Raw genomic sequence first — 26,786 nt, 5'->3', positions numbered from 1 at the left:
ACTGAATTAATGGTTGTGTGGCGGCAGCACATCTCTGTCTTCATGTGACACAGAGGTCACAGTTTCCTGCTGCAATGGGATGAGCAAAAAAACAAAAGTCAATGGCTGCGTTTACATGCACTTATGAAACCTGGTTACTTGAAATCCATGTATACGTGCAGAAGCAGAGGGAACTTATTTCTCCTCTTCCTCAGACACGTTTTTGGAACCTGGCACACTGATTTTAACTTAATAGTGACGAAGACACTGCTTTCTCACTTTTCTGTTTGTGTGTTTGTGTTGCAGCAAGATGACAGCAAGGGGGGAGTGAAAGGGAAAAACAGGGAGACATGCAGCTCATCCACAACTGGAGCTGTCTGAATTTAAAAAATCTGCAGGGGAAAGGGGACTTATTTAGACTTTGAATTCGCCCACCCTGATTTGCACACCAGCTTTCCTGTTTACATGACATCTGGACATATATCTGAACCTGAGAGATTCCCTGTCCCTTTGTGTGTTTTAGTTGTCATTTCCATTGTCATCATTTTCATTAGAAACATACTTAAGCTTTATATTTAAGGCCTTTTGCATCAATATACGATGCAAAGGTTATCTTATAGTTTAACATTCCACAAGGGGGTCCAGCAGAGTTTAACCTCAGGCCCCATTGTACTGAAAATCTCCTAAATGAAACAGTCCATCTTCATGCATAAATGTGCCGATGTATATCGGCTCCAGCTGTTTACAAGAAAGTACAGTATAAGAAGAGTTCAAACCATGAAATGGCAGAGAAGTGTCAGTTTTTCACAATAAAGCACACTGGACAGGTTTGAATGGGTTTATTAGGGCCTTTAGCAGGAACGGAAACAACAGTTTGTATTTAAAACCATGATCACACGCTTCTTCAAATGAAGCGTTATCACACCTTTACACTTCTTTTTGTGAGCTAAGAGTCAGTCAGCATCAAACCAGGATGAAGTTCGCAGCTCTCCTCCTCACACTCTCAAAGCTACATGTTACTTTTCATTTATCAAACTGATATAAACTGACTTTCTAATTGAATTATTATTATTATTTATTATTGTTTCATGTAGCTTTGTTGAACACTGATATCAAGAGATAAAACATTACATATCTGATAAGTCTTTCATCATCTGACAATATGGCAATAGTGTCAGACTTCTTTTGTCTTTGTCCTCTGCCCCCTGATCAGCCCATTTGGAACCACCTAAACCTTCAACAGTCACTCTCTGTCAGATTCTTGTTGTGATTGTCTAATTCAGGCGTGTCAAACTCAATCTCACACACTTTGTTCTCAAACAAAATAAGAATATTGTTACTCATACAAAGTAGGATATGTCATCATCCTTGGAGGCTAAATTTAACATACTTAGCTTCCATCCATCCTTTGGTTTACCAGCTTTGTCCATGTTGTTTAGGTATTTTGTGCTACTTCTCTCATATAGCCGCACTCCCTGTCACCGTGTTTGGCCATCGGTTCGTTATCATACAAACCATTGACAAATGACTACAGTAAATGATATAACTTTGATTTTATTCTTAACTTTGCATCCCCTTACACTGAAACTCCAGGTTATGGATGCAAACAATAACAACAATAATTATACAAATAACAATTCACAATCACCTAGTAGAGATGTACTTTCAGCATCAGAAGTAATAAAAATGTAGTAAAAAAGGATTTTGTATTGGCTAACTGTGCATTTAATATTATGTTGATGAAAAATATGACTTTTCTTTACTTTTTGCCATTTCTAAAAATAATTGTAGCTAATACAAACATTTAAGTTAGACATTATTGTATTTCTGTCCATATACAGTACTTAAATACTACAGATACCCCCAAAACCTTCAATAACGGACAGACACCAGTGCAAGGCAGCAAAGTGCAAGTACAAAAGTAAGTAGTAAAGTGCAATAAATGATAATGTTTGCATTTTCTTGTGAACATTGCTGACATTGCTGCTGACATTAGCAGCGTGGCATCAAAAGTAGAGGCTCCTGGAGTGTCCAATACTGATGCCAAAGTGCACCTGCAGCATCAATACTGGGTACAGATATATTCAGGGTGTCAAATAGTGGTGCTCCTGGAGCTTCCAATAGTAACGCCAAAGAGCACCTGTGGTGTCAACACGATACGCCAATGCTGCACAATTTAGTGCCTTAGGAAGCTTCTATGTGGGACGCTGTTGGATGACAACATGTCTGTACACCTTAACAGAAAGGTTGAGGACTCCTGGTCTTGTTAATACTGTAAGCAACACTAACACAGTTTCCTGTAGTTGAAGCAAATAGCTGGACATGCAAATCAAATGAAAAGCGGATCTGTCTTTCAGAATTTGGATTGAACCATTTAAAAACATTCAAACTGCCTAAATTGAGACTTGTCTGTGATTCTGTGGGACTGTTTTTATTTCTGAATTGAAAAGTACATATATGTTTACCAAAATGTGTCATTGCTTTTACATCAAGTCAGGCCGACCTTTGTGCTTCCTCCAGAAGCAGAGCAGCATCAACAAGTTCACAGAGAGCAGCACGAAGCCTTTAACCACCAGAGGAAGTAGAATTAGTTTGAGGGCAGTCATATACGGCTCTGGACGTCCTGCTCCTACAGAGAAATACCACAGGTTGGCCTAAATGCACAAAAAGACAATAGAGTGTCTACATGGGCGTTGTCCTTTGCCCAGTGAACATGGAAAGGCTGATCTCACCTGTGACACTCAGCCAGCTGTCTGGTGACTGTCCAGCTCCTGAGATGTTACACATGTAAGGTCCTTCATCAGATTTTGAAACACTGGGGATGGTGAAGTCTCCAGTGTAGCTTCTTCCAATGAGAAGCCCGTCTTTATAGAAATCAGTGGTGAGATTGAAGGAGGATGTTATCTCGTTCGTACAGCGTAGGGTCAAAGTTTCTCCCGCCATCAGAGGAAGAGCAGGACTCCCCAGGATCACAGAACCAGCTAAAGGACAAAGACATACAAAGACTTGAAAATATTTCCAGACTCAAAGAACAGTGTGACACCATACTTTATCATCCTAAACAAAGGACCAGTGTCGCTGAGCCAATGGCAGCCACATTTACTCAAAATCCTTGCATGTCCATCCCTGACTTAAACTCACCGCTCACAGTGATGCGGATGGTGTTGCTGCAGCCTCCTGCTCCAGACTCACACCAGTAGACTCCACTGTCTGATGGGTAAAGGTCAATAATGGAGCAGTAAGATCTGTCTCTTCTGTCCCAGGATGAAGGACACTCCTCATTTATGTTTGTGGACGTGTTCCTCTTTATTCTCCAGTCAAACAACGTTCCCTGCTGCTCACAGCTCAGAGTGATAGACTCATACTGGAAGAACTGGGATCTATTGGGGATGACTCTGAGAAAGGCTGCAAGAAAATCAGATGGTAAGACGAGATGTGAAGATGTTCAGACTGTGAGTGGAGAAAATCTGGAGAAGCTGGAAAGCAAAGTTGATGTCTAGCTTGTTGCACTACGGCAAAACACCACAACTCACTATAAATTTGACCAGCAGTAGTTTTAATTTACAGCGCGTTGTACCTGCCTCAGAGATTCTACTTCAGTTTCTCCTGATCGGCTCAATGATGGGACTTTTTGGGTTTCACACGAGGTACAATAGTACACAAGAGTTAGAATACAAGAGTTCTAGTGCAAGAATGGTAGATTTCTTCCTGTTCTAGCTGCTCTTTAGCTAAGGATTGCTTTTATTCTTGTATGCTTGATTTGGCACAGTTTTTTCGCCGGATGCCCGATGCAACCCTCCTCAATGTAGCTCAGTTGGTAAAGGCAGTTGTCCACGGACTACAGGGTCAGTGGTTTGATCCCCGGCCCTGGCTATATGTCGAAGTGTCTCTGGGCAGGACACTGAAACCCTAACAGCCCATTCCCCTCCCCAGCTGTGCAGTGCCGGTCCAAGCCCAGTGGAAATTCAGGAGGGTTGTGTCACGAAGGGCGTCCGGTGTAAAAACTGTGCCAAATCAACATGTGGACAATGATCCACTGTGGCGAACCTGAACTCACGGGATAAGCCGAAAGGACAAAAAAAAAAGAAAAAAAGAAAATTCTTTTATTAAATATGCAGATAAAAGGCAGTTTGCAATTAAACTGTAATATGTCACATATGAGGTTCTCGGAAATAACCGTGAGATAAGCCAACATTGCGTTTGTATACAGCTGGAAATGGTTACAGAGTGATCTCAAAGACTTCAGGCTGCAGTTAGACATATCGTCTATAAATAGAGATGCTTTGGTACTTTAGCTACTCTTCATAGAAGTGGGCGTCCAGCAATGCTCACTTAACAGGTACAACACAGAATGTTCAATGAGATTTTTAAAAAAGGAAACTTATAGTAACAGCAGAAGACCTAAAGCATTCATTGCAATTGGTTAACATGTCTGTTCAGGAGTCAGATGTATGGAAAACATTGAACATAATCACGGCAAGACGCGTTTTCCAGAGCCCAAAGTGACATTACGAAACATCCAGACTCATGGTGCTAAATGCTAAGTTACAATGATAGAAAACACACTGCGGTAGATCTAAAACAAAAAATGTCAATTGTTGATGAGTTATTTAATTTAATTTAATAACATTTTCACTATTTCAAATTACAGACGTTTTTTGGGGGGTGGGATGGGGGTTCAGCATGAAATACAAACTAAAAACGGAAGAATAACATGTTTTTACTTTTCCGTAACCTTTATATTTGAACGGTAATAACCAAAGTGCAGTTACTCACCAACGACAGAGCACAGTGCTGTGATCTCCATGTTGCTCAGCTGCTGCTCGACTGATTGACTGGCTGGAAGCTGCATCGCACCTCTGACTTCGCGTGACTCAGGGGCCACAGTTTCCTGCTGTAATAGAAAAACTTCAGGTCCAGGTGCTTTTAAGAGCAGCGTGTGAACTTAACACCAAAAGAAAAAAAAAAAAGGTGAGTAACTTTGGCCTCCTTTAAAACACACAGTAACCTTCTACAGTAGCCATTTTAAAAAGTAAAACATTCCACCATGTTGTGCAATCATCTATATATGGTATGTTAAAACTGGACTAATGAAATTAGTGTCAGACAGGCATTTTCACTTTTGCCAGAGATAAAGTTTGACTCTTGTGCCAGAATGTGGGAGATCTGCACAAAACTGTCACAGTAAAGTCCCTTTGTTTCCTGGTCTTCTGTCATCCCACCTCTGTGTTTCCCGCCTCCTGCTTAGCTGCACCGTGATTAATTAGGCAGCTTTCCTTCTTTTCTGCATCACCCGCAGCACGTTCCTCTAAATACCAAATTTGATACCTTAATGTGTCTTATTTTGTGATTAAGAACTTAAGCAGCTGCCTTGTTTCATTCAGGGATCCCACCCAACTTTAAAGAACCTGTGAGCCTTTAACACCCACATTTTCAGTCGTGGTTAACTTCAAACCTCCGTGACTCACCACGCTCTCTGGTTTGACTTATGGTAAAGGACATGATTCCAGTACCACTGTGTAATTTAAAGACTTTTTCATGTAAAGTTTCCGTGGGTTCCATGTGGCTTGTGCTCTAAGATTAAAGTGACAAAAGAAGATAAACAGGCTGAGTTTCTTGGTCGTTACTTGGAAGCCCTGACAGGATTTAACACAGGTTTATTTTTTTTCATTGACATTTGACACTAAATTAGGTCAATATTGGTGAAAATGAAAAGCCTATAATGAGCCCTGTGTAGCTCATTTACATTGTTTCTCCAAAATATACGTTTATTGTTAATTTTAAACTTTACAGATGTGTCAGTTACGTCATTCATTTTTCTAATTTAGTTGGGGTCAAAAAACACTGAATTTCCTGTTTGTAAAACTGTAGTGAGTGTTACTAATCTGCACTTATGGCTAAAAATATTATAATAACATATTGCCATCTAGTGGCAGAGAAAGTATCAATCACTTCTAAATCACTTCCGTTCTCAACACAACACACACTGTTTAGGTCCTTAGCTGAAATGGAACAAACTCCCACACACAAATTCAGAAAAACTGCTGAAAACTCATTCACAACTAAAATCTTATCCTAAAATCCAACCAAACACTTCTTATCATAGCACTTTTCTTTCATCTTTGCCTTGTAACTCGCTTGTAAGCTGCTTTGGATAAGACCATACTCGCACTTTCTCCCTTTTGGTCAGTACAACCACATGCTAGTTTAAATTAAGAATTGTCACACCATCAAGCTTCATTTTACGAGCTGACAGTCAGTCAGTCAGCATCAAGCCAGGATGAAGTTCACAGCTCTCCTCCTCATACTCTGTAAATAACATGCTACTTTTCATGCATTAAACTGAATTCAATCACATTATTTGTGTGTACAATGTCAAACCTTCATATCAGATGTAGTTCTGTTTTAATGATATTTTGATCATTGTTCTTTCTTGTAGTGCTTGACCTTTGTACCCACACATGTAGTGAACAAGTATATGGTAAGAACCTTCTTTTTTATGTACTTTTGTCAAATACTTAGAAATAGAAACTTTTAAACCTATAGATTTAATATCAATACGTTAAACAGCCTTTTAAGGTTTGGAAAAATGTAATATTTCACAAATAACCCAAGAGCAGTGAATCACTTTAAACCTTTTAAGCTCTTTGACAAACTTTAAGGGGCTTTAACCACCAAAAGCCCTGAATACATTTGATATAATAGAGAGAATGTTTTATTTCATTATTTCTAACTAAGCTAAAACATTCAGGTCTGTTTAAATCACAATGCAAATATTATGTATACAAATATATTTCATATATATTAAAAAAGCATGGCGTGGCCTTCCCAGAGTGGTCTGTGTAATTTTAAAATGTTGTTAACCCTTTAAAACTAAACAAAATACTAAATTTATATACCGTGAAGGAAAACACTTTGCGTACTTTCTTGCTTCTCTCTGACCATTTGAACTACCTTTTCTGCAGCCTCTCTCACAGTTGATCCTGACAGATCCCAGTTCTTCAAGTACGAGTCCTTGTCTCTGAACTGTGACCAGAACAGAAAGACATCTGGCTGGACAGTAAAGGCCAAAACAGTCAGAGGAGTTTCAGAGTGCGGCCACGATTGGGGCTCTCTGCAGTCATCGTCCTGTATCATCCATGAAGCTTACCAGTGGAACAGTGGAGTGTACTGGTGTGAGTCCACATCAGGGGAGACAAGTCCAGCTGCCAACATCACTGTCACCGGTCAGTTCATATTTTTTTAAACCAGGGATCAAACTGTCATATTTGTAACAGAGCCTGTTAGCGTGATGTCTGTGGACCAGCTTAATGTGAAGCTGAGAGGTTTTGTTTAAAAGAGGACCCAGGTTAACTGACAGCAACAAAAAAGGGGCTTTATTCTGAGAGCAAATGAAGACATAGAACAGAAACTCACAGAAAGGACACATACAAACATTTAATAAACTGTTTAATGACTAGAACAGACAGTCCAAGGAAAACAAGGAAAGTGACTGCGAGTAAGCGATCAGGGCAGATGTTACCAAAAAGAGTATAAAATGTGCAAGGGAACACCAGGAGTAAGAGATAACACCAAACCAGCTTGTGCGTGGAGGTCTCAGGAGGTTGAAAGGGAGTACTTGCTGGGCAGGTAAAAATCCCGGGGGTGAGTGCATGTGGGGGCAAACCCATGACAGGAGAAGCAGCAGCAGGACGTGTTGGGTTTGCATCAGCAATAACATACAGGAATTTCAGTTGTGATAGAGCTGCAGTAAACAGGCTGACATGAAGAGATAAAACAATGCATGTGACAACATGAGGATAACATATAGTAAAAATGTTCTTTTGTATTTTAAAGATCACAGTGTGATCCTGGAGAGCCCGGTATCTCCTGTGATGGAGGGAGACTCTGTGACTCTGCGCTGCACAACACAAAGTAACTCCTCAGCAACGCGAGCCAGCATCTTTATGAAGAGCAGATCTCCTGTGGGTGCAGCCATCACGGGATACATGACCATCCCTGTGGTGTCCAAGTCCAGCGAAGGCCTCTACATGTGCGTGGTCACCGATATTGGGGCATCAGCGGAGAGCTGGCTCACCGTCAGAGGTCAGACTAAGCAGTAAATGGGATTAAATAGAGAGGTTTGAACATTTCAAATCGTTCAGTACCTACTTACAATTTTTTTCTCATTTCTGAGACAGGGTATACACAGGTTTCGCTTTCAGAAGGTCCACACTCTGTTGCACTTCCCCTCCTGGCTGTCTTCAGAGTGATTCTCCATGTAGTGGTGGGGACCCCTTACCTGGCGTCCACCATCTTACTGGGACTCATATACAGAAACAAGAGAAAATGTGAGTTGCGTTGATGGTGATAAAAATGATGACATAAACTGTGATCCAAACAAATCCAGAGGCTTAAAAGTGGTTTTCAGGATGATTGATTGATGATATTGATAGTGAAATGATGAGGAGATACAGATTTTTATATACTCAGTGTTTTTGATTCTTTTTCTGCAGCTCAGCAAATTGAAGAAACAACAAACTGTGCTGAAGTCCAGATAAAAGAAATCATGTGATCAGTGGACACATTTACGATATGGCGTATCTGAAAAAAACGTAATGTTTTCCATGTTTTGTCATACACTGGCGTGATCCTAGTGATTTGTGATGTTAGTCAGCTTTCAGTTATTCCTCATTTACCTTTTTTGTACCTTCTGTGCAAATGCATTGATTCAGACAATCTTGACCTTCGGTACATCAGATCAGCTCACTGTAGCTGCCCACTGACCCAAATCTACAGTCATACATCCATTCGCATCTCACCTGCCTGGGACTCCTTACAGATGACCCTGTTCATGGGGGCTTTGATTTATAGGTAAATTCTTATTTAAAAAGTTTTAAGGAGAAACTGCCCCAACAGATGTAGACACACAGACAGATGTGGAATGTACTTTTTGACATTAAAAACCGACAAAAAAACCTTTATTTTCAAAATTTTTGCTTTCAAGCTCTATTTTACTCTGTATCCCGGGGTGGGGGGTTACAATGTCCTCGGCACAAGCCACTGAGTAAAAGTAACTTCATTCAATGATCCAAAAACTATTTTTAGATCAAACAGCTCTGTGAGCCAAATAGTATTAATTCAACGTAGTGTGCACTCAGCTAAAGATGCATACTATTTATACTGCATAACTCTTAAGCATGAGGTGCTAATATCCGCTTTTTGTAACTGGTTTCACATCTGCAGCCCGTTGTGTTAGAAGGGTTGTTGAGCAACACCATCACATGAGATGCACTGTGGTTATACTCAAACTGTAGCATAATTCATTAGCCTGTGGAAAGTAATACGTCAATCTGCAGATCCAGCCAGGAAATGTGCTCATCCTGTAATCAGCAAGTGGAAATAAAAAGTGTTATATTTAGCCCATTTTAAGAATGCAGAACTTGTGGTTTGACACAGAAAATATACTTATATGAACTTATATGATATGATCAATGTCCCATGAAGGACCAGATACTCTTCATCCTGACAGAATGAAGGCTTCCTTTGTCTTTCTGCTCTTTGGTGAGTCAAACACAAAACTTCTACATTTGTTGTGTCCACACCTTTAAACATTGCAATACGTAAATTAGTGCCAGCACTCGTACAAAATAATTTACATTAGTGACAAAGTACATGTAAACTGTATCTGATCAGCAGCACGTTAATTCAATTGTATAAAAATAGTAACTGTGCAAGCATGTTAAGTTTTTGAGAAGATTTATTTACTAGCTCTTATTTACTACACTCCTCCTGGCTTTATTGCAGGGCACCACAGAAATGCATGAACAGAAAATCCACAAAGTGGAGGATAATAAACTAAAGCAATTTTATGGATACAAATGTGAACTAAGAAAACCACCACGGGACAAAATTAGTTATCATAACTAGCCGAGAAAAATCCTATGAATGAGAAAGAGAAAGGCTAACTGAGTAACACAGAAAACTAAAGAGTCAAAGCATTGATAGGATCATCTAAGGAAATTAATGGTTCGGAATAAGAGAAACTAAAAACCTAAACATGACTAAGAAATCTGAAACAGATTAATCAAAACAAGAAGAGTACAATAAATAAAGAATATAAAGCTGAGAGTTCCCGACAAACAAACAAACAAACAAACAAAAAAAACGCAACAGAAGAGAGTGAACATGTGGGAGAAAAGACGAGGATCTGCCCGGGAACTGAGGGGAGAGCTGGGTTCAAACAGGTGAAGAAGGAAGAGTGAACCAGGAACATGAAGTGGGGAAAACAGGTACAAAATAAACCCCCAGAACAGGAAGTGAAGCAAGCAAAAGGCGAAACAAAGTCCCGGTCATGACAATTATAAAATAATTGCTATGTGAGGTATAACTAGAACAGCCTTCCATGAAACTGAACTCAAATGACAGAAAAGACAAATATTCAATGAGCCCTTTGAGTTACTCGTTCGGCATCTGTCTCACGCAGAAAGTGGTTTTGTGACTTAAACACACAAAGTAGATCTAAACTGCAGTGAAGTAGATCAGAGGCTTCAAACTGTATTTTCCATGCAGAAAGTAACATAGCTGCAGCTGTGGGGCTCATGTTTTGCTTCCTGATATGAAACCTTTATGAAATGTGATTCTGAAAACTGTTAAAACAAAGCGTGTGTGGTACCAAACTATTACTGTCATTGAGTTTGAAACGGACGCGAGTGATATATGAAGACCTTGACTTAACCAATGTATTTTTAAGACTATGATGATACCAATAAAGCCTTCCTGTCATGTTGCAGGCGTGTTCGCGCTGCTTGCGTCTGGGCTGACAGTTTCTGCAAGTAAGCCGCAGTAAAAACACTCATGGATGTTAGACATTTGTTTTAGACCTAAATCCTTCCCCCTCCTCTAAGTTTGGCCTGTTGGCTGCGTTATGCTTTTAATTGTCTGCAGTAATACATGCAAAAAAAAAAAAAAAAAAACTGGAGCAATGAACTTAAGTTTTTAATAATGTTGGAAGAGATTAAGCTCTTTTAGTGTTGTAACGTCCTTACAATGTTTTTCTCCTGCTAATGTGCCTAGTTCAAACCTTTGATTTGTTTTGTGGCTTTTATTTTTATAACTTCCTGTAAGACGGATGTGTTTTATTTTGAAAGGATAGCTAACGCATAAAAAAGAACGAAGCTTAACGGTAGAAGACGGTAAAAGGTAACAGACGGAGAAATAAAACGAGACTAAAGACATTAAGGAGACGGTTACGGACAGTGTCTTTTTGTGTTTAGCTCCAGTTGAAAGTGGTAACAAGGTTGGTTTTATGATTTATATAAATTTGAAAGACATTTGAATTTTGTGTTGATTAAGTTGATAAATTGTCTTTATGTTAGCTTAACGTAAATCTGCTATACGACGTATTAACGGTGTAATATGGTTTGGATTTATTGTTTTGTCTGTGTTTACTTTGTATAGCTCGTATGTAGGTTTGAAGAAAAGGATAAAGAAAATAAACTATTATCAGACCATTAGTAAGGCTTCAAATTTCTGACTGGACGCAACAAGTGTTAATCTGGAAAATGGTCCTATATACCATAGTTCCACATTTAGAGACCTGTGGAGGACATCAATAGTCCTTTGCTACATCCACAGTGCAGCAAATTTAAGTTTAAAGGGAAAACTAAAGTTATGCCTTTATACAAGCCTTAATTTCAAATACCACCTCACACTCACAGGCTGACATTAATTCAGACAGCAGTAAAATGGTATCACATGCAGGATGCTGAAAGGGACCAGGGATCGGATAATACATCTGACGTCACCGCCGAGGTTGACTTCTGAGCTGAAAAGAGCCGTGATTGCTGTGCACAGTCCGTGTGTCACAGTAAAGATGCACAGTTATCTAATCTACTCCCAAATACTGTACGGTGCCATCTGCCCATAAAGACCAATGCATGGACCTTTGCATGACTCACTTGCAAGTTTGTAGAATAGAAATATTTTTAAGCAACCTAAAGGGCAACTTCACCAATTTTCAACTTGCTCTCTATGCCTTTAGTTTAGGGTGTAACTGTACATTAATGCTTTTCAACTTCCCTCTGACTTGCCTTTATTAAAATGTTTCTTTGTGTGAGAAACAAGACGACATAATCTGAACTGAACGTTCCTCCAAGGCATTTTTTTCAGCTAGAAGCAGGGAAATATTTTTATATAGGGAAGTCAATGGGAACTTTAACTCTTTAATGTACATTCACACACTAAACTAAAGCCGTACAGAACAAGTTGAAAATTGGTGTAAATATCTGCGGGTTTGTGAGACGTACGGTCTAAATGTTAACGTTATAAAGATCATAACACAAAGTTAAGATGTTCTTTGAAGTGTGAAAACACGATGCACTAAAGACAAAAGTGAACTGTAAGCGAAACACATTGTTATAGTGAACCTGAGTTGAACCTGAGCCAAACTGTATGTGGGATTAAACTGGAAGTGAATGTAGTGAAAAGCCTCCTACGACTGTTTGTGTAGCAGAGGTCAGGGGGTCGTGGCCTCACCTATTAAAGAACACATGCATGGTATCGCTTTTATAACTTAGCATTTCTGCTTTGGGTCAAGGTGCTGTAACAGCATCGTGCTAGTGGTCGACCACAGCGAGTTTTTTTAAAGCCTGCAGCAGCTCTGACAGACGTGTGAATGCCGCTGATGGAACAAAGTGGTTTAACTGTTGCAAACTGATAAACGGCTCACTATTTAAATAGACACTGATGCTGGTGAAACACTCTTCTCTGTACAAATGTTATAAACAGCCTTACTACTTCAGTTTGACTAGTACATGTACACTGTTCCATCAATTCAAGTCATGTGACAATTACATTTCCACCCATGTGTTTTATGAGTGTTTCCTATTTGCACTTGATTACGGTAATCAGAAATGGTATGGTTCCTTTATTTTTCACTCTTTCTATTGTTTGCCATGAAACCTTGTATTATACATCATCTTCCTGTGCATCTGCTGTGGTGTAATGGCACAGACTGAAGGATTAAAGCAATAGTTTAGGCATTTTTTTCAGCTGACCTTAATAGAAACTTGAGAAACATTTATGCATCTCACTGAGTCTAAAACTTTTCCCGCTTTCCCCTGGAAACACAACTATTTTGTAAGAAATGAGGGTCACAGTTTCCAGCTCTTGCTCTGTGATAAAAATGCACCTCAAAGGTCACCTGAGGCTCGAATGAAAGTGTGGCAGTCGCACTGGGCTACATTGATATTAAATTTATCAAAATAAAAGCACTTTACAATAAATTCCCCTCTTTTTTTTTCACCTCAAAATCCCCTGACTGCTTTTTTAAAAAGACTGTAACTCCCATTGTGTAATGCCACCTTACCCAACCTCACCGAAAACAAGCTCCACTGTTTCCAGTTTCTTTTCCTAAGCTGTCGACACTGTGGTGAGTGCCTCACTCTTCTGGTTACCTCCAGGTTAGACACGGTGACTGTAGAGGGATCTGGCCCCTAACAATCAGCTCACCTCACAGTGTTTCTGACCCCAGTAAATACAGTAAATATTGTTATGTGACCACGTTATGACAAAGGTAATTAACAGTCTCCACTTCCTCAGGGCAATTCTCCATCTTCTCCAGTTTTAGAAAAAACCATTACAGTGAGGAACTGACGCTAAAACCCGACTTTAACCTCTAACCTTTTAAAGAACTGAAACATTTTTTGCTCTCAGACTGATTTCTGACTTTTTTATTACTTATTTATCTATTAGGACTTGGCAAAGCATTGTCACTGAACATAAACCATGAAAGAATTACATTTTTTACATTTTACATTTTTTGATAATTGAAAGACATTTAAAAAAAACCCACATTCTTTATATAAATTTACACTGATATACATCACCGATCATTTGTGTATTTTTAAACAATAGGGTAACAATGTAAGCATATAAGCTTTAATATTTAATATGCATATTGTTGTCTTATTTTTTAATAACTAAGTATTTTTTATAAATGTCATACATTAATATAGCTATAAAAGATATAACTGTTTGTAGATGGTATTTAATGGGCTCTGAAGGGGAATTTGATCAGGACGCCACACAACCTCCAATCACTGCCTTCAGCCCTGTAAAACACACAGGATAAACTCTGGTACCACTGGGAAAAATAATTTTAATAAAAATAAAGGGAGCTCACCTAAAAAAGACAATTCACTAATAATAGAAACATCACTCAGTACAACTGCAAAATAATTTGTGTATAATATGTATCGGGTGGAGTCTTACCTAAAAAGAAAAAAACATTTAACTCAATAGACCACACAATGTTCAGATTTCATCTTTGCATGACATTATTTATATGTTTTTTTTATCATCATCTCATGCTATTTAGGTTATGAATCAATCCATTGGGGCATTTAAAGAAACCATTTTGTCATACAGCTTCAGAGCATTTTAAACTGTTTAAATATATAGAAACTGTCTTTTTAAAAAACAAATTCCACCTATTGAACCTGATGATGGCTAAAGAATCCAAACAGTCTTTGTTTCAGCCTGTGGTTGATAAGTACCTTCTATCCTCCTTGGGTTTTCGACAGTAGCATATATCACATGTCCATTTTCAACACCTGACTCTGAAGACAAAAGACATTTGGTTAAACAGTCATTGCCGAGTAAAGTTTTAAGAAAAGGAGTAAAAACCTAGTCTACATATTAAAAAATGCAGAAATATCAATTTTCTGTGCAGCTAAGTGTTTGTGTGTTATTGTACCACGTAACCATGTACCACATATTTTAGCTCTCAAATTGAACAAAACCAATCTGACGCTAAGTGTTTGTCAGGTTATACATTCATCCATGTTAACATGCTAACACACAGTACATGTTAACTTTCAGTGTAACATGTCAGATATTGCATGACATTACAAACATTAGCTGCTATCTGAGCAGTCAACTCAAAGCTAATGTTATTCAAATGTATTCCTTGGTTTTTATATGGTTCGTGATATATTAACATAAGACAAATACGTTTCTCTAACATTAACCAAATTACCTTTGTTGTCTAAACTTAACTACAGGTGGGTGGATGTGAATCCAAGATACCGGTGTTTGTAATCACATCCTCCCTGTGAGTTATAGATGTAGTGCTTTATTAAATTTTCAAACTTCCCTCTGACCTAGTAAAACATTTATCTGCTACTAGCTGCAAAACACCTCCAGATGACATCACCTGAAGGAAATTTTCATCATTAGGAGTCCAGATGATGTCATCTGGAGGAAATTTCGAAAAGCAGGTTGACCGTGATTACAAACTCCATAGTCTGACCAACAAAACGACATAATCTGAACTAAAGGTTCCTCCAAGTGATGTCATCTGGAGGTGTTTTTCAGCTAGAAATAGAGAGAGAGTTTAATGTCAGAGGAAACTTTAATGGCTTTCATTGACATGTACTAGTCAAACTAGAGCAAAAAGAAGCAAGTCTGATATCAGTGAAGGTGTCCTTTAACGCTTGTTGGCCCATTTTGTGAATCCAATAAGCACAATGTAGAGATGAATTCTAGAATTCAGAGTTACTATACCTCTATGTTTTGTACAGAGGTACAGTGCCAGCAGCAGCAGCAGCAGCAGAGGGACAACAAAAGTAATGACCAAGATCAGCAACAGGGAGAAGCGATCAGGGGAGTGAATGTCGGGTGGATCATCTTCACTTCCTTTTACCACAGGCAGCCAGCTCTCCGGTGACTCTCCAGCCCCAGAGATGCTGCACTTATAGCGTCCTTCATCAGACTCAGAAACATTTGGGATCATCAGGGTGTTGTTGTACTCCGTCCCGAGATAGGAACCATCTTTGTAGAAATCAGCAATGTGCTGTGACTCAGTTTTCTTGTTTCTGCAGTGAAGAATGACCTCATATCCCTCTATAACAGGACGAGTAGGACTCTCCAGGATCACAAACCCAGCTGCAATTGGATATTTTCTGTTAACCACAAATTCAGTATATGTTTAGTTAAATGGAGTATTTGTTGTGAACTTAACCTATGAAGTGAGCGCTCATTGTAACATTAACCCCCTATTTTACAAGATGCTGGAGCTTTAAGCCCAAAAATGCGGATTAAGAATAAAAGAGACGATGTAAGGCAAAATTATTGAATTCTTATTAAACACTGGGAAATGGAAAATAAGGACGATCAACTCCTGTGTGCAATCTTATTGTTTGTGATGTGTAACTGCCAGCAGCTCTGTCTGCTTCTTCCCCTTTTTGTTTTACGTCGGCTTTGTACAAAAAGTTACTGTAGTTAAGTACAAAATCCATATATTCTTATTCTACTTATTCCATCTCTGTGTCAGAAAATTTCAAATAAATTAGAAAGTCACCTACCCGTGACAGTAATGTTGAGAGAATTACTTCTGTCTCCTTCTTCATTTTCACACCAGTATTCTCCACTGTCCTTTTTAAAGGCAATTTCAACGGAGACCCATGGTTCTGATGTGCTCCAGTTAACAGAATTTGTTGTATTCATTTCAATGAGCTTTCTCCTCACTCTCCATTTAGCAAAGGCGTCAGTCTCCACACACAGTATAGAGAAATTGTCATATTCATAGAACTGAAGTCTGTCTGGAACAACACGAGGAAAAGCTGTATCTGAGAAAACAGAAACAAAGCAAGTCAACCATAATAATTTCTTTAATTGCATTTTCCTAGTGGTTTGTTGCAGCATAAATGCAGATACACTTTGTGTAGTGATTGTCGCACAACAATTAAGCATTTCTCACTTTTGTTTAACGGTTAAATCTTACCGGTTTTCTGAGCAAAGTAACTGCGGTGGACTTGTGTGACCAGCAGGACGGAAACACCCATCACTGAGGAGACAAAGCAAACAGCTGTACATCTGGCACAATGTGACTCTGACCAACTACAGGATTAAAGGGCAGATTCACTGTACTCACAAAGTCTGTTGCAGAGAGCTGGAACCTCCATGATGTTCTGCTGACTGCTACACTGTGCTGAGACTCAATGTAGGTTAGCACCGCCTCTTTCTGTCTGATTTGTTTCTGTTCTTGAAAGTGCAGATCTAAAAATGACATCAATACAGTTGCATACATGTAGAAACCATGTGGTAATGAGCTTTGTAGTTTGCTCCTTGAAAAGTTTGAGTTTTCGCAACAAATCAATGGTTCCCTCAGAACTGAGTCCGATTAATAGACATTACCACATGAAGGTGACATAATTAAAAATGCCAAAAAGTGAATAACACAAGAACCTCTTTTGTTGCATGACTTTGCTCTATAAAGTTACAAACCTGGTGTGTGCTGAAAGGGACCAGGGATCGGATAATACATCTGACGTCACCGCCGAGGTTGACTTCTGAGCTGAAAAGAGCCTTGATTGCTGTGCACAGTCCGTGTGTCACAGTAAAGATGCACAGTTATCTAATCTACTCCCAAATACTGTACGGTGCCATCTGCACATACAGATCAATGCCTGGACCTTTGCATGACTCACTTGCAAGCGTGATTTGTAGAATAGAAATATTTTTAAAGCTGATCCCAATGTAATAAGCAACTTAAAGGGCGACTTCACCAATTTTCAACTTGCTATCTGTGCCTTTAGTTTAGGGTGTAACTGTACATTAATGCTTTTAAACTTCCCTCTGACTTGCCTTTATTAAAATGTTTTTTGCTCCTAGATGAAAAACTCCAGATGACATCACCCAAAGGTTATAAGTTTTTCATCATTAGGAGTTTTTCATCATAAGGAGTTCAGATGATGTCATCTGGGGGATCTCTGGAAAAGCAGGTTGACCACGATTAGAAACTCTAGAGTGTGAGAAACAAGACGACATAATCTGAACTGAACATTCCTCCAAGGCATTTTTTTCAGCTAGAAGCAGGGAAATATTCAATGGGAACACAAAGTTAAGATGTTCTTTGAGGTGTGAAAACACGATGCACTAAAGACAAAAGTGAACTGTAAGCAAAACACATTGTTACAGTGAACCTGAGTTGAACCTGAGCCAAACTGTGTGTGGGATTAAACTGGAAGTGAATGCAGTGAAAAGCCTCCTACGACTGTTTGTGTAGCAGAGGTCAGGGGGTCGTGGCCTCACCTATTAAAGAACACATGCATGGTATCGCTTTTATAACTTAGCATTTCTGCTTTGGGTCAAGGTGCTGTAACAGCATCGTGCTAGTGGTCGACCACAGCGAGTTTTTTTAAAGCCTGCAGCAGCTCTGACAGACGTGTGAATGCCGCTGATGGAACAAAGTGGTTTAACTGTTGCAAACTGATAAACGGCTCACTATTTAAATAGACACTGATGCTGGTGAAACACTCTTCTCTGTACAAATGTTATAAACAGCCTTACTACTTCAGTTTGACTAGTACATGTACACTGTTCCATCAATTCAAGTCATGTGACAATTACATTTCCACCCATGTGTTTTATGAGTGTTTCCTATTTGCACTTGATTACGGTAATCAGAAATGGTATGGTTCCTTTATTTTTCACTCTTTCTATTGTTTGCCATGAAACCTTGTATTATACATCATCTTCCTGTGCATCTGCTGTGGTGTAATGGCACAGACTGAAGGATTAAAGCAATAGTTTAGGCATTTTTTTCAGCTGACCTTAATAGAAACTTGAGAAACATTTATGCATCTCACTGAGTCTAAAACTTTTCCCGCTTTCCCCTGGAAACACAACTATTTTGTAAGAAATGAGGGTCACAGTTTCCAGCTCTTGCTCTGTGATAAAAATGCACCTCAAAGGTCACCTGAGGCTCGAATGAAAGTGTGGCAGTCGCACTGGGCTACATTGATATTAAATTTATCAAAATAAAAGCACTATAAATAAATTCTCCTCTTTTTTTTCACCTCAAAGTCCCCTGACTGCTTTTTAAAAAAGACTGTAACTCCCATTGTGTAATGCCACCTTACCCAACCTCACCGAAAACAAGCTCCACTGTTTCCAGTTTATTTACCCAGGCTGTCGACACTGTGGTGAGTGCCTCACTCTTCCCATTGTGGAGAGCTGGTTACCTCCAGGTTAGACACTGTGACTGTAGAGGGATCTGGCCCCTAACAATCAGCTCACCTCACAGTGTTTCTGACCCCAAATATTGTTATGTGACCACATTCGTTATGACAAAGGTAATTAACAGTCTCCACTTCCTCAGGGCAATTCTCCATCTCCTCCAGCTTTAGAAAAAAACATTACAGTGAGGAACTGACACTAAAACCCGACTTTAACCTCTAACCTTTTAAAGAACTGAAACATTTTTTGCTCTCACACTAATTTCTCACTTCTTTATTCTCTGGAAATTTGCTGACTGCTCATCATTCAATCCATAAATGAATTATTAGTTGTTAATTACTTATTTATCTATTAGGACTTGGCAAAGCATTGTCACTGAACATAATCCATGAAAGAATTACATTTTTTACATTTTACATTTTTTGATAATTGAAAGACATTTAAAAAAAAACCCACATTCTTTGTATAAATTTACACTGATATACATCACCGATCATTTGTGTATTTTTAAACAATAGGGTAACAATGTCAGCATATAAGCTTTAATATTTAATATGCATATTGTTGTCTTATTTTTTAATAATATATATATGTCATACATTAATATAGCTATAAAAGTTATAACTGTTTGTAGATGGTATTTAATGGGCTTTGAAGGGGAATTTGATCAGGACGCCACACAACCTCCAATCACTGCCTTCAGCCCTGTAAAACACACAGGATAAACTCTGGTACCACTGGGAAAAATAATTTTAATAAAAATAAAGGGAGCTCACCTAAAAAAGACAATTCACTAATAATAGAAACATCACTCAGTACAACTGCAAAATAATTTGTGTATAATATGTATCTGGTGGAGTCTTACCTAAAAAGTGACCAGTGAATAGATGACACTCTCGTCTGATAAAGGTGAACCAGTGGCTGCTCTGGACACATTTGGCTCTGTTTGAGAAATAAATACATTTAACTCAATAGACCACACAATATTCAGATTTTATCTTTGCATGACATTATTTATATGTTTTTTTTATCATCATCTCATGCTATTTAGGTTATGAATCAATCCATTGGGGCATTTAAAGAAACCATTTTGTCATACAGCTTCAGAGCATTTTAAACTGCTGTCTTTTAAAAAAAAAAAATAAATCCACCTATTGAACCTGATGATGGCTAAAGAATCCAAACAGTCTTTGTTTCAGCCTGTGGTTGATAAGTACCTTCTATCCTCCTTGGGTTTTCGACAGTAGCGTATATCATATGTTCATTTTCAACACCTGACTCTGAAGACAAAAGACATTTGGTTAAACAGTCATTGCCGAGTAAACTTATAAGAAAAGGAGTAAAAACCTAGTCTACATATTAAAAAATGCAGAAATATCAATTTTCTGTGCAGCTAAGTGTTTGTGTGTTATTGTACCACGTAACCATGTACCACATATTTTAGCTCTCAAATTGAACAAAACCAATCTGACGCTAAGTGTTTGTCAGGTTATGCATTCATCCATGTTAACATGCTAACACACAGTACATGTTAACTTCAGTGTAACATGTCAGATATTGCATGACATTACAGACATTAGCTGCTATCTCAGCAGTCAAGTCAAAGCTAATGTTATTCAAATGTAATCCTTGGTTTTTATATGGTTCATGATATATTAACATAAGACAAATACGTTTCTCTAACATTAACCAAATTACCTTTGTTGTCTAAACTTAACTACAGGTGGGTGGATGTGAATCCAAGATACCGGTGTTTGTAATCACATCCTCCCTGTGAGTTATAGACGTAGTGCTTTATTAAATTTTCAAACTTCCCTCTGACCTAGTAAAATATTTCTCTGCTACTAGCTGCAAAACACCTCCAGATGACATCACCTGAAGGAAATTTTCATCATTAGGAGTCCAGATGATGTCATCTGGAGGAAATTTCAAAAAGCAGGTTGACTGTGATTACAAACTCCATAGTCTGACCAACAAAACGACATAATCTGAACTAAAGGTTCCTCTAAGTGATGTCATCTGGAGGTGTTTTTCAGCTAGAAATAGAGAGAGAGTTTAATGTCAGAGGAAACTTTAATGGCTTTCATTGACATGTACTAGTCAAACTAGAGCAAAAAGAAGCAAGTCTGATATCAGTGAAGGTGTCCTTTAACGCTTGTTGGCCCATTTTGTAAATCCAATAAGCACAATGTAGAGATGAATTCTAGAACTCAGAGTTACTATACCTCTATGTTTTGTACAGAGGTACAGTGCCAGCACCAGTAGCAGCAGCAGTAGAGGGACAACAAAAGTAATGACCAAGATCAGCAGCAGAGGGAAGCGATCAGGGGAGTGAATGTCGGGTGGATCATCTTCACTTCCTTTTACCACAGTCAGCCAGCTCTCCGGTGACTCTCCAGCCCCAGAGATGCTGCACTTATAGCGTCCTTCATCAGACTTGGAAACATTTGGGATCATCAGGCTGTTGTTGTACTGCGTCCCGAGAAAAGAACCATCTTTGTAGAAATCAGCAATGTGCTGTGACTGCGTTTTCTTGTTTCTGCAGTGAAGAATGACCTCATATCCCTCTATAACAGGACGAGTAGGACTCTCCAGGATCACAAACCCAGCTGCAATTGGATATTTTCTGTTAACCACAAATTCAGTATATGTTTAGTTAAATGGAGTATTTGTCGTGAACTTAACCAATGAAGTGAGCACTCATGATAAGATACACTATAGGGCCAAAAGTATTCGTTCACCTGCCTTTAGACCTATATGAACTTTAGTGACATCCCATTCTCAATCTATAATATGACGTCGGCCCACCCTTTGCAGCTATATCAGCTTCAACTCTTCTGGGAAGGCTTTCCATGAGGTTTAGGAGTGTATTTATGAAATACATCATACACAGTGCTTGCAGTCTTCGCTCTAATTCATCCCAAAGATGTTCTATCGGGTTGAGCTCAGGACTCTGTGCAGGCCAGTCAGGTTCTTCCACACCAAACTCAGTCATCCATGGGTTTATGGACCTTGCTTTGTGCACCTGAATTCATTTGTTTGGATGGGTGAGCGAATACTTTTGCCAATATAGTGTAACATTAACCCTCTATTTTACAAGATGCTGGAGCTTTAAGCCCAAAAATGCGGATTAAGAATAAAAGAAATCAATGTAAGGCAAAATTATTGAATTCTTATTAAACACTGGGAAATGGAAAATAAGGACAATGAACTCCTGTGTGCAATCTTAATGTTTGTGATGTGTAACTGCCAGCAGCTCTGTCTGCTTCTTCCCCTTTTTGTTTTACGTCGGCTTTGTACAAAAAGTTACTGTAGTTAAGAACAAAATCCACATATTCTTATTCTACTTATTCCATCTCTGTGTCAGAAAATTTCAAATAAATTAGAAAGTCACCTACCCGTGACAGTAATGTTGAGAGAATTACTTCTGTCTCCTTCTTCATTTTCACACCAGTATTCTCCACTGTCCTTTTTAAAGGCAATTTCAACGGAGACCCATGGTTCTGATGTGCTCCAGTTAACAGAATTTGTTGTATTCATTTCAATGAGCTTTCTCCTCACTGTCCATTTAGCAAAGGCGTCAGTCTCCACACACAGTATAGAGAAATTGTCATATTCATAGAACTGAAGTCTGTCTGGAACAACACGAGGAAAAGCTGTATCTGAGAAAACAGAAACAAAGTAAGTCAACCATAATAATTTCTTTAATTGCATTTTCCTAGTGGTTTGTTGCAGCATAAATGCAGATACACTTTGTGTAGTGATTGTCACACAACAATTAAGCATTTCTCACTTTTGTTCAACGGTTAAATCTTACCGGTTTTCTGAGCAAAGTAAATGTGGTGGACTTGTGAAACCAGCAGGACGGAAACACCCATCACTGAGGAGACAAAGCAAACAGCTGTACATCTGGCACAATGTGACTCTGACCAACTACAGGATTAAAGGGCAGATTCACTGTACTCACAAAGTCTGTTGCAGAGAGCTGGAACCTCCATGATGTTCTGCTGACTGCTACACTGTGCTGAGACTCAATGTAGGTTAGCACCGCCTCTTTCTGTCTGATTTGTTTCTGTTCTTGAAAGTGCAGATCTAAAAATGACATCAATACAGTTGCATACATGTAGAAACCATGTGGTAATGAGTTTGAGTCTTTGCAACAAATCAATGGTTTCCTCAGAACTGAGTCCAACTAAAACACATTCCCACATGAAGGAGAAATAATTAAAAATGCCAAAAAGTGAATAACACAAAAACCTCTTTTGTTGCATGACTTTGCTCTATAAAGTTACAAACCTGGTGTGTGTGTGTGTTAATGTGTGTGTGCTAACAGAAATGATGGTTCCGGTGGTGAAGGAACTAGGTCATTGGTCTGTATGTGACTATCTTTGCCAGCTTTGACTTCCAGTTTTTAAATGTGACCATGCTCTGTAGAAATCTGACCAGAAATGATTCCTGCAGGAATCAGCAGTGTGGAGGGATGACTCTGAATATCTGAAGGCAGATCTGAAGGCCCTTCTCTGCCCTCTGCAGTCAGTCTGACACTTCCTGGTTGCTTGAGATGACAAAGATACACACAGATCAGCCACCACATGAACGCCACCTGCTGTCAGTGTAACCTCAACACTGCCTGTTTCTTATCGTGGACACAGTGGACGCTGATACAGCATTGTTTACAGCTGCTGGTATAAATGTTTAACTCGTGACCAAAGTGAAATTACACGTGATTTTGTTAGAAAACTTTGACCCTGCAGCTTGAAGGCTGTAGTGAGCACACTCTCCGAGGCACGTTACAGGTGAGTTATGAGTTATGTTCTTTAACTGTCGCATTTTCAAGTTTCCTTAATGTATGTTTTTCTTCAGTGTTTGGTGAATTAACAAGTAGTAAGTAAGTCCCTTAATTACAGTTTGAAACTTTCAGAATTATTAAAAGTAGTTCACACGATTAGTTTCCCTAATAAAATGTATTGAACTTCCTGTAATCATTTCCCTTTTTACACTTTTAACATATTATTACTTTGATTTTGAGGTGTTATTTGTGACTTAACTCTCCACCACAGTGCAATAACTTTAACTGCAGGTTATTTCATTTTGCTTTTGCCCCATAGTGCTTCTCTATATGAAATATATAGGACATTAACATGCTGCACTTGGCTTTTTTTTTCAGACCTTCAACATGTATGTCCAGGAACATTCCTTCGTGAAAAGTGAGTGCTTTTTATTCACTGTGGCTGCATTTATTCGGTTCAGTTTCTTTCATTTATACAGCTCCAAATCTTAGCAAACATCGGCTCAGTTACTTACAGAAGTCTCCTCCTGCTTCAACGCACCTGTGTGTGCAGTGTGTGTACGTCAGTTTGTGTCTGTTCTGTATCCTGTATCACACAAATTGTTTATTACACAGTCTGGTAAGAAAATGTTTGTAATTTTATTTCCCGTTTACACTATAGACCAGAACATTTACACACATTCTATATTTAAGTACAAATACAATTGTAATTTATGGAAGTTCAAATACACATTTTGCAGTACTTGTACTTTACTGAGATATATATTTATATAAGGCGAGTTCTCTTTACTTTAGGAAAATATTGAAAGTTTAATTAACTATATCTATTTTACAATTTACATTGATAAATTATGTTGTATTTTTATGTGAAAAATGCATAAATTGTTTATAAATTATTGCCCAACTACTTTGGACTCTAGGTTTTAATAACCTATATACATTTACTAATATACATTTATGTTCTCAACAACATCCCGTTCAGTGCCATTAAAAATGTATTGTTTCCTTCCAGTATTTGTACTTTTGTAAATAGTAGAGGATGAACATTTGAACTTCAACTTCAATCAAAAGGTGGTACTTCTACTGGAATCGGAGCATTTTTTTAGGACTCACAGATCATCATGATGCTCTCTTTGTCTTGTTGAATTTCTTTATGCCATTCCCCCAACAGTCCTCCTCTGGCCCAGACAAGAAATACATGTTGTACAAAGCAACAGATTAGTTTAAAGTTAACAGGATTACAACAGGATTATAGAAATATAATAATTGTCAGCAAACTGACCACAGGCAGATGATGTCCTCTACCCCATAAATGTCTGAATATTATTTCAACTTTCACATTTCTTCTTCTTCTCTCTCTCTCTCTCTCTCAGGGGATGTAGATGCTGCTGATTCAGGGGGAGAAGTTTTAGGTTCTACCCAGTCCAGTATTTTTTCTGCGTCCTGCACTTCCATGGGCTTGATTTGTGGCTTTGCTGGCTTGACTGTGGGTCTTTTAATAGCTGTTGCTGTCTTCTATAAATATAGACGTAAGTCACAACTTGTTGAGATTTATAGTGATTAATATTTTATTACATAACCCTAAGAAGACAAAAATGAATTAAAGACATTTTCGCTGTTTTACTTTTTAACATTTCTCTTCCAAAATGTGCCAACAATGAAGGAAATCGCAACAATGGACGAAATGGCAACTATGGAGGAATCGCCAGAAATGAAGAAAATAAGAACCAGGAATTGGTTAAACTACTGACCGATCTGAAGGGCAAACTGGAGGATGAGAGAGATCAAATCAAACCACAACTGATTACGTTAGAGGGACAGAGGGAGGAGAACAGGCAGAAACTTCAGTCGGTGGAGAAGGAGATAACGGCGAGAGAGATGACATTTGATAAACCTGAAGAATTACTGAAACAGAAGGAAAAGCTGTTAAATGAGCAATGGGTGCTGGACCAGAGAAAGAAAGATCTTGAGAAACACCTGCTGGACAATGAGAGACTGGTGGAGCCAATAGAGATTTGGCATAGTAAGAGACCCAGTTCTCAATAATCAAACACACATAAGAGGAAAGATCTGATCAGTGTAAGCAATTCCTCAATAAAGTTCACAATATACCAGTATTTGATTTAAAGTACAATTTCACCAATTTCTGACTTACTTTTTATGATTCTAGTCTGTGAAGTACATGTGTCTAAACTTCTGACTGTATTAAAATATCTTTCTGCCCACTCAAAAACTCCTCCAAATGACATCACCCAGGATAATTTTTCAATCATCCGGAATTTAACTGATGTCATACAGACGAGCTGTGAGCAGCATGTCTAACAGAATGCACAATCAAACCGCTCAAGCTGGTGCAAAATGATCAGGAACGTGGACACATCACGCCGCTCTTCAGACTTCTCCACTGGCTTCCTGTAGCGTGATGTCATCTGGAGGCATTTTTCAACTAGCAGCAGAGATATTTTAACAGCAAAAGCAGATAAAACTATAATAATTTTGTTTACTTCTATTCCCCAAAATAGAGTAAAAGGAAGACAGGTGAAAATCACTTATGATTTTCCTAAAATTACATTTTTAGAAAACATGAGGAAACAGTTTATCAGGAAATGGTTTTGAGTGTGATTATGCATACAATGGATTTTTTCAGGTGAAAGAGTTTAAGCTGATTATATAAAGAGAATATATGACATTCAGTCAGGGCTAAATGTGTACAAACATGTAAGTTTTTATAATAATTATATATAAATATCATTATTATTTTTAATCACAAAATATAAATATATAATACATAAAAGGTGACAAAATGTTTAAGGGGAAATTTAAAGTAATTCAAATTTATCTACCAATTAACAACAAGAAGAAGAAACTAAACACTAGTAGACACCACAACATGTAAAGTGATTCAAGGAGCAACGACAGCAAACTCTTAATTCTCAGGGCACCAGTGATCTTTGACATTTATTTTACTAGAAACTTTCATATGCCATAATAAATATTTTTAAAAAGTTAGTTTCAC

The 26,786-nt window shown here is 38.4% G+C and overlaps 5 protein-coding genes across 9 annotated transcripts; 2 read left to right on the top strand and 3 right to left on the bottom strand.

Moving 5' to 3' along the window:
* Window positions 1–915: 915 nt before the first annotated feature.
* On the bottom strand, window positions 916–4,868 carry LOC137138002 (low affinity immunoglobulin gamma Fc region receptor II-like). 2 transcript variants are annotated; one of them, XM_067524895.1, is made up of 4 exons: window positions 4,756–4,868; window positions 3,121–3,384; window positions 2,712–2,960; window positions 916–2,633 (listed from the first exon to the last, which is right to left on the bottom strand). In XM_067524895.1, exons 1-4 carry the CDS (start codon window positions 4,829–4,831, stop codon window positions 2,545–2,547), a joined length of 678 nt encoding a protein of 225 aa, XP_067380996.1. In that variant the 5' UTR covers window positions 4,832–4,868; the 3' UTR covers window positions 916–2,544. The 2 variants fall into 2 exon arrangements, with proteins under 2 accessions (XP_067380996.1, XP_067380995.1); XM_067524894.1 differs by having other exon boundaries at window positions 920–2,608.
* A 1,346-nt stretch (window positions 4,869–6,214) lies between these two features.
* On the top strand, window positions 6,215–8,947 carry LOC137137600 (low affinity immunoglobulin gamma Fc region receptor II-like). Its single transcript, XM_067524063.1, has 6 exons — window positions 6,215–6,290; window positions 6,419–6,460; window positions 6,945–7,205; window positions 7,816–8,064; window positions 8,160–8,309; window positions 8,475–8,947. Exons 1-6 carry the CDS (start codon window positions 6,260–6,262, stop codon window positions 8,531–8,533), a joined length of 792 nt encoding a protein of 263 aa, XP_067380164.1. The 5' UTR covers window positions 6,215–6,259; the 3' UTR covers window positions 8,534–8,947.
* A 4,740-nt stretch (window positions 8,948–13,687) lies between these two features.
* On the bottom strand, window positions 13,688–17,008 carry LOC137137596 (low affinity immunoglobulin gamma Fc region receptor II-a-like). Of its 4 annotated transcripts, none has more exons than XM_067524058.1 (6): window positions 16,895–17,008; window positions 16,745–16,807; window positions 16,326–16,589; window positions 15,526–15,906; window positions 14,517–14,579; window positions 13,693–14,072 (listed from the first exon to the last, which is right to left on the bottom strand). In XM_067524058.1, exons 1-6 carry the CDS (start codon window positions 16,923–16,925, stop codon window positions 14,035–14,037), a joined length of 840 nt encoding a protein of 279 aa, XP_067380159.1. In that variant the 5' UTR covers window positions 16,926–17,008; the 3' UTR covers window positions 13,693–14,034. The 4 variants fall into 4 exon arrangements, 3 of the variants coding, with proteins under 3 accessions (XP_067380160.1, XP_067380158.1, XP_067380159.1); XR_010915758.1 differs by having other exon boundaries at window positions 14,009–14,072; window positions 14,517–15,336; XM_067524059.1 differs by having other exon boundaries at window positions 13,688–15,336.
* A 638-nt stretch (window positions 17,009–17,646) lies between these two features.
* Window positions 17,647–23,063, bottom strand: LOC137137593 (low affinity immunoglobulin gamma Fc region receptor III-A-like). Its single transcript, XM_067524055.1, has 7 exons — window positions 22,949–23,063; window positions 22,799–22,861; window positions 22,380–22,643; window positions 21,207–21,590; window positions 20,199–20,261; window positions 19,847–19,923; window positions 17,647–19,686 (listed from the first exon to the last, which is right to left on the bottom strand). The coding sequence occupies exons 1-6, from the start codon at window positions 22,977–22,979 to the stop codon at window positions 19,847–19,849; spliced, it is 882 nt and encodes a 293-aa protein (XP_067380156.1). The 5' UTR covers window positions 22,980–23,063; the 3' UTR covers window positions 17,647–19,686.
* A 612-nt stretch (window positions 23,064–23,675) lies between these two features.
* Window positions 23,676–26,779, top strand: LOC137137598 (ribonuclease Y-like). Its single transcript, XM_067524062.1, has 4 exons — window positions 23,676–23,777; window positions 24,149–24,188; window positions 25,144–25,299; window positions 25,434–26,779. Exons 2-4 carry the CDS (start codon window positions 24,158–24,160, stop codon window positions 25,814–25,816), a joined length of 570 nt encoding a protein of 189 aa, XP_067380163.1. The 5' UTR covers window positions 23,676–23,777; window positions 24,149–24,157; the 3' UTR covers window positions 25,817–26,779.
* The last annotated feature ends 7 nt before the right edge of the window (window positions 26,780–26,786 follow it).

This window comes from Channa argus, chromosome 12, assembly GCF_033026475.1.
Source record: "Channa argus isolate prfri chromosome 12, Channa argus male v1.0, whole genome shotgun sequence".
Lineage (NCBI taxonomy): Eukaryota > Metazoa > Chordata > Actinopteri > Anabantiformes > Channidae > Channa > Channa argus.
The sequence above is the reverse complement of the archived record's forward strand: the minus strand, read 5'-3'. Positions and strand labels throughout refer to the sequence as shown.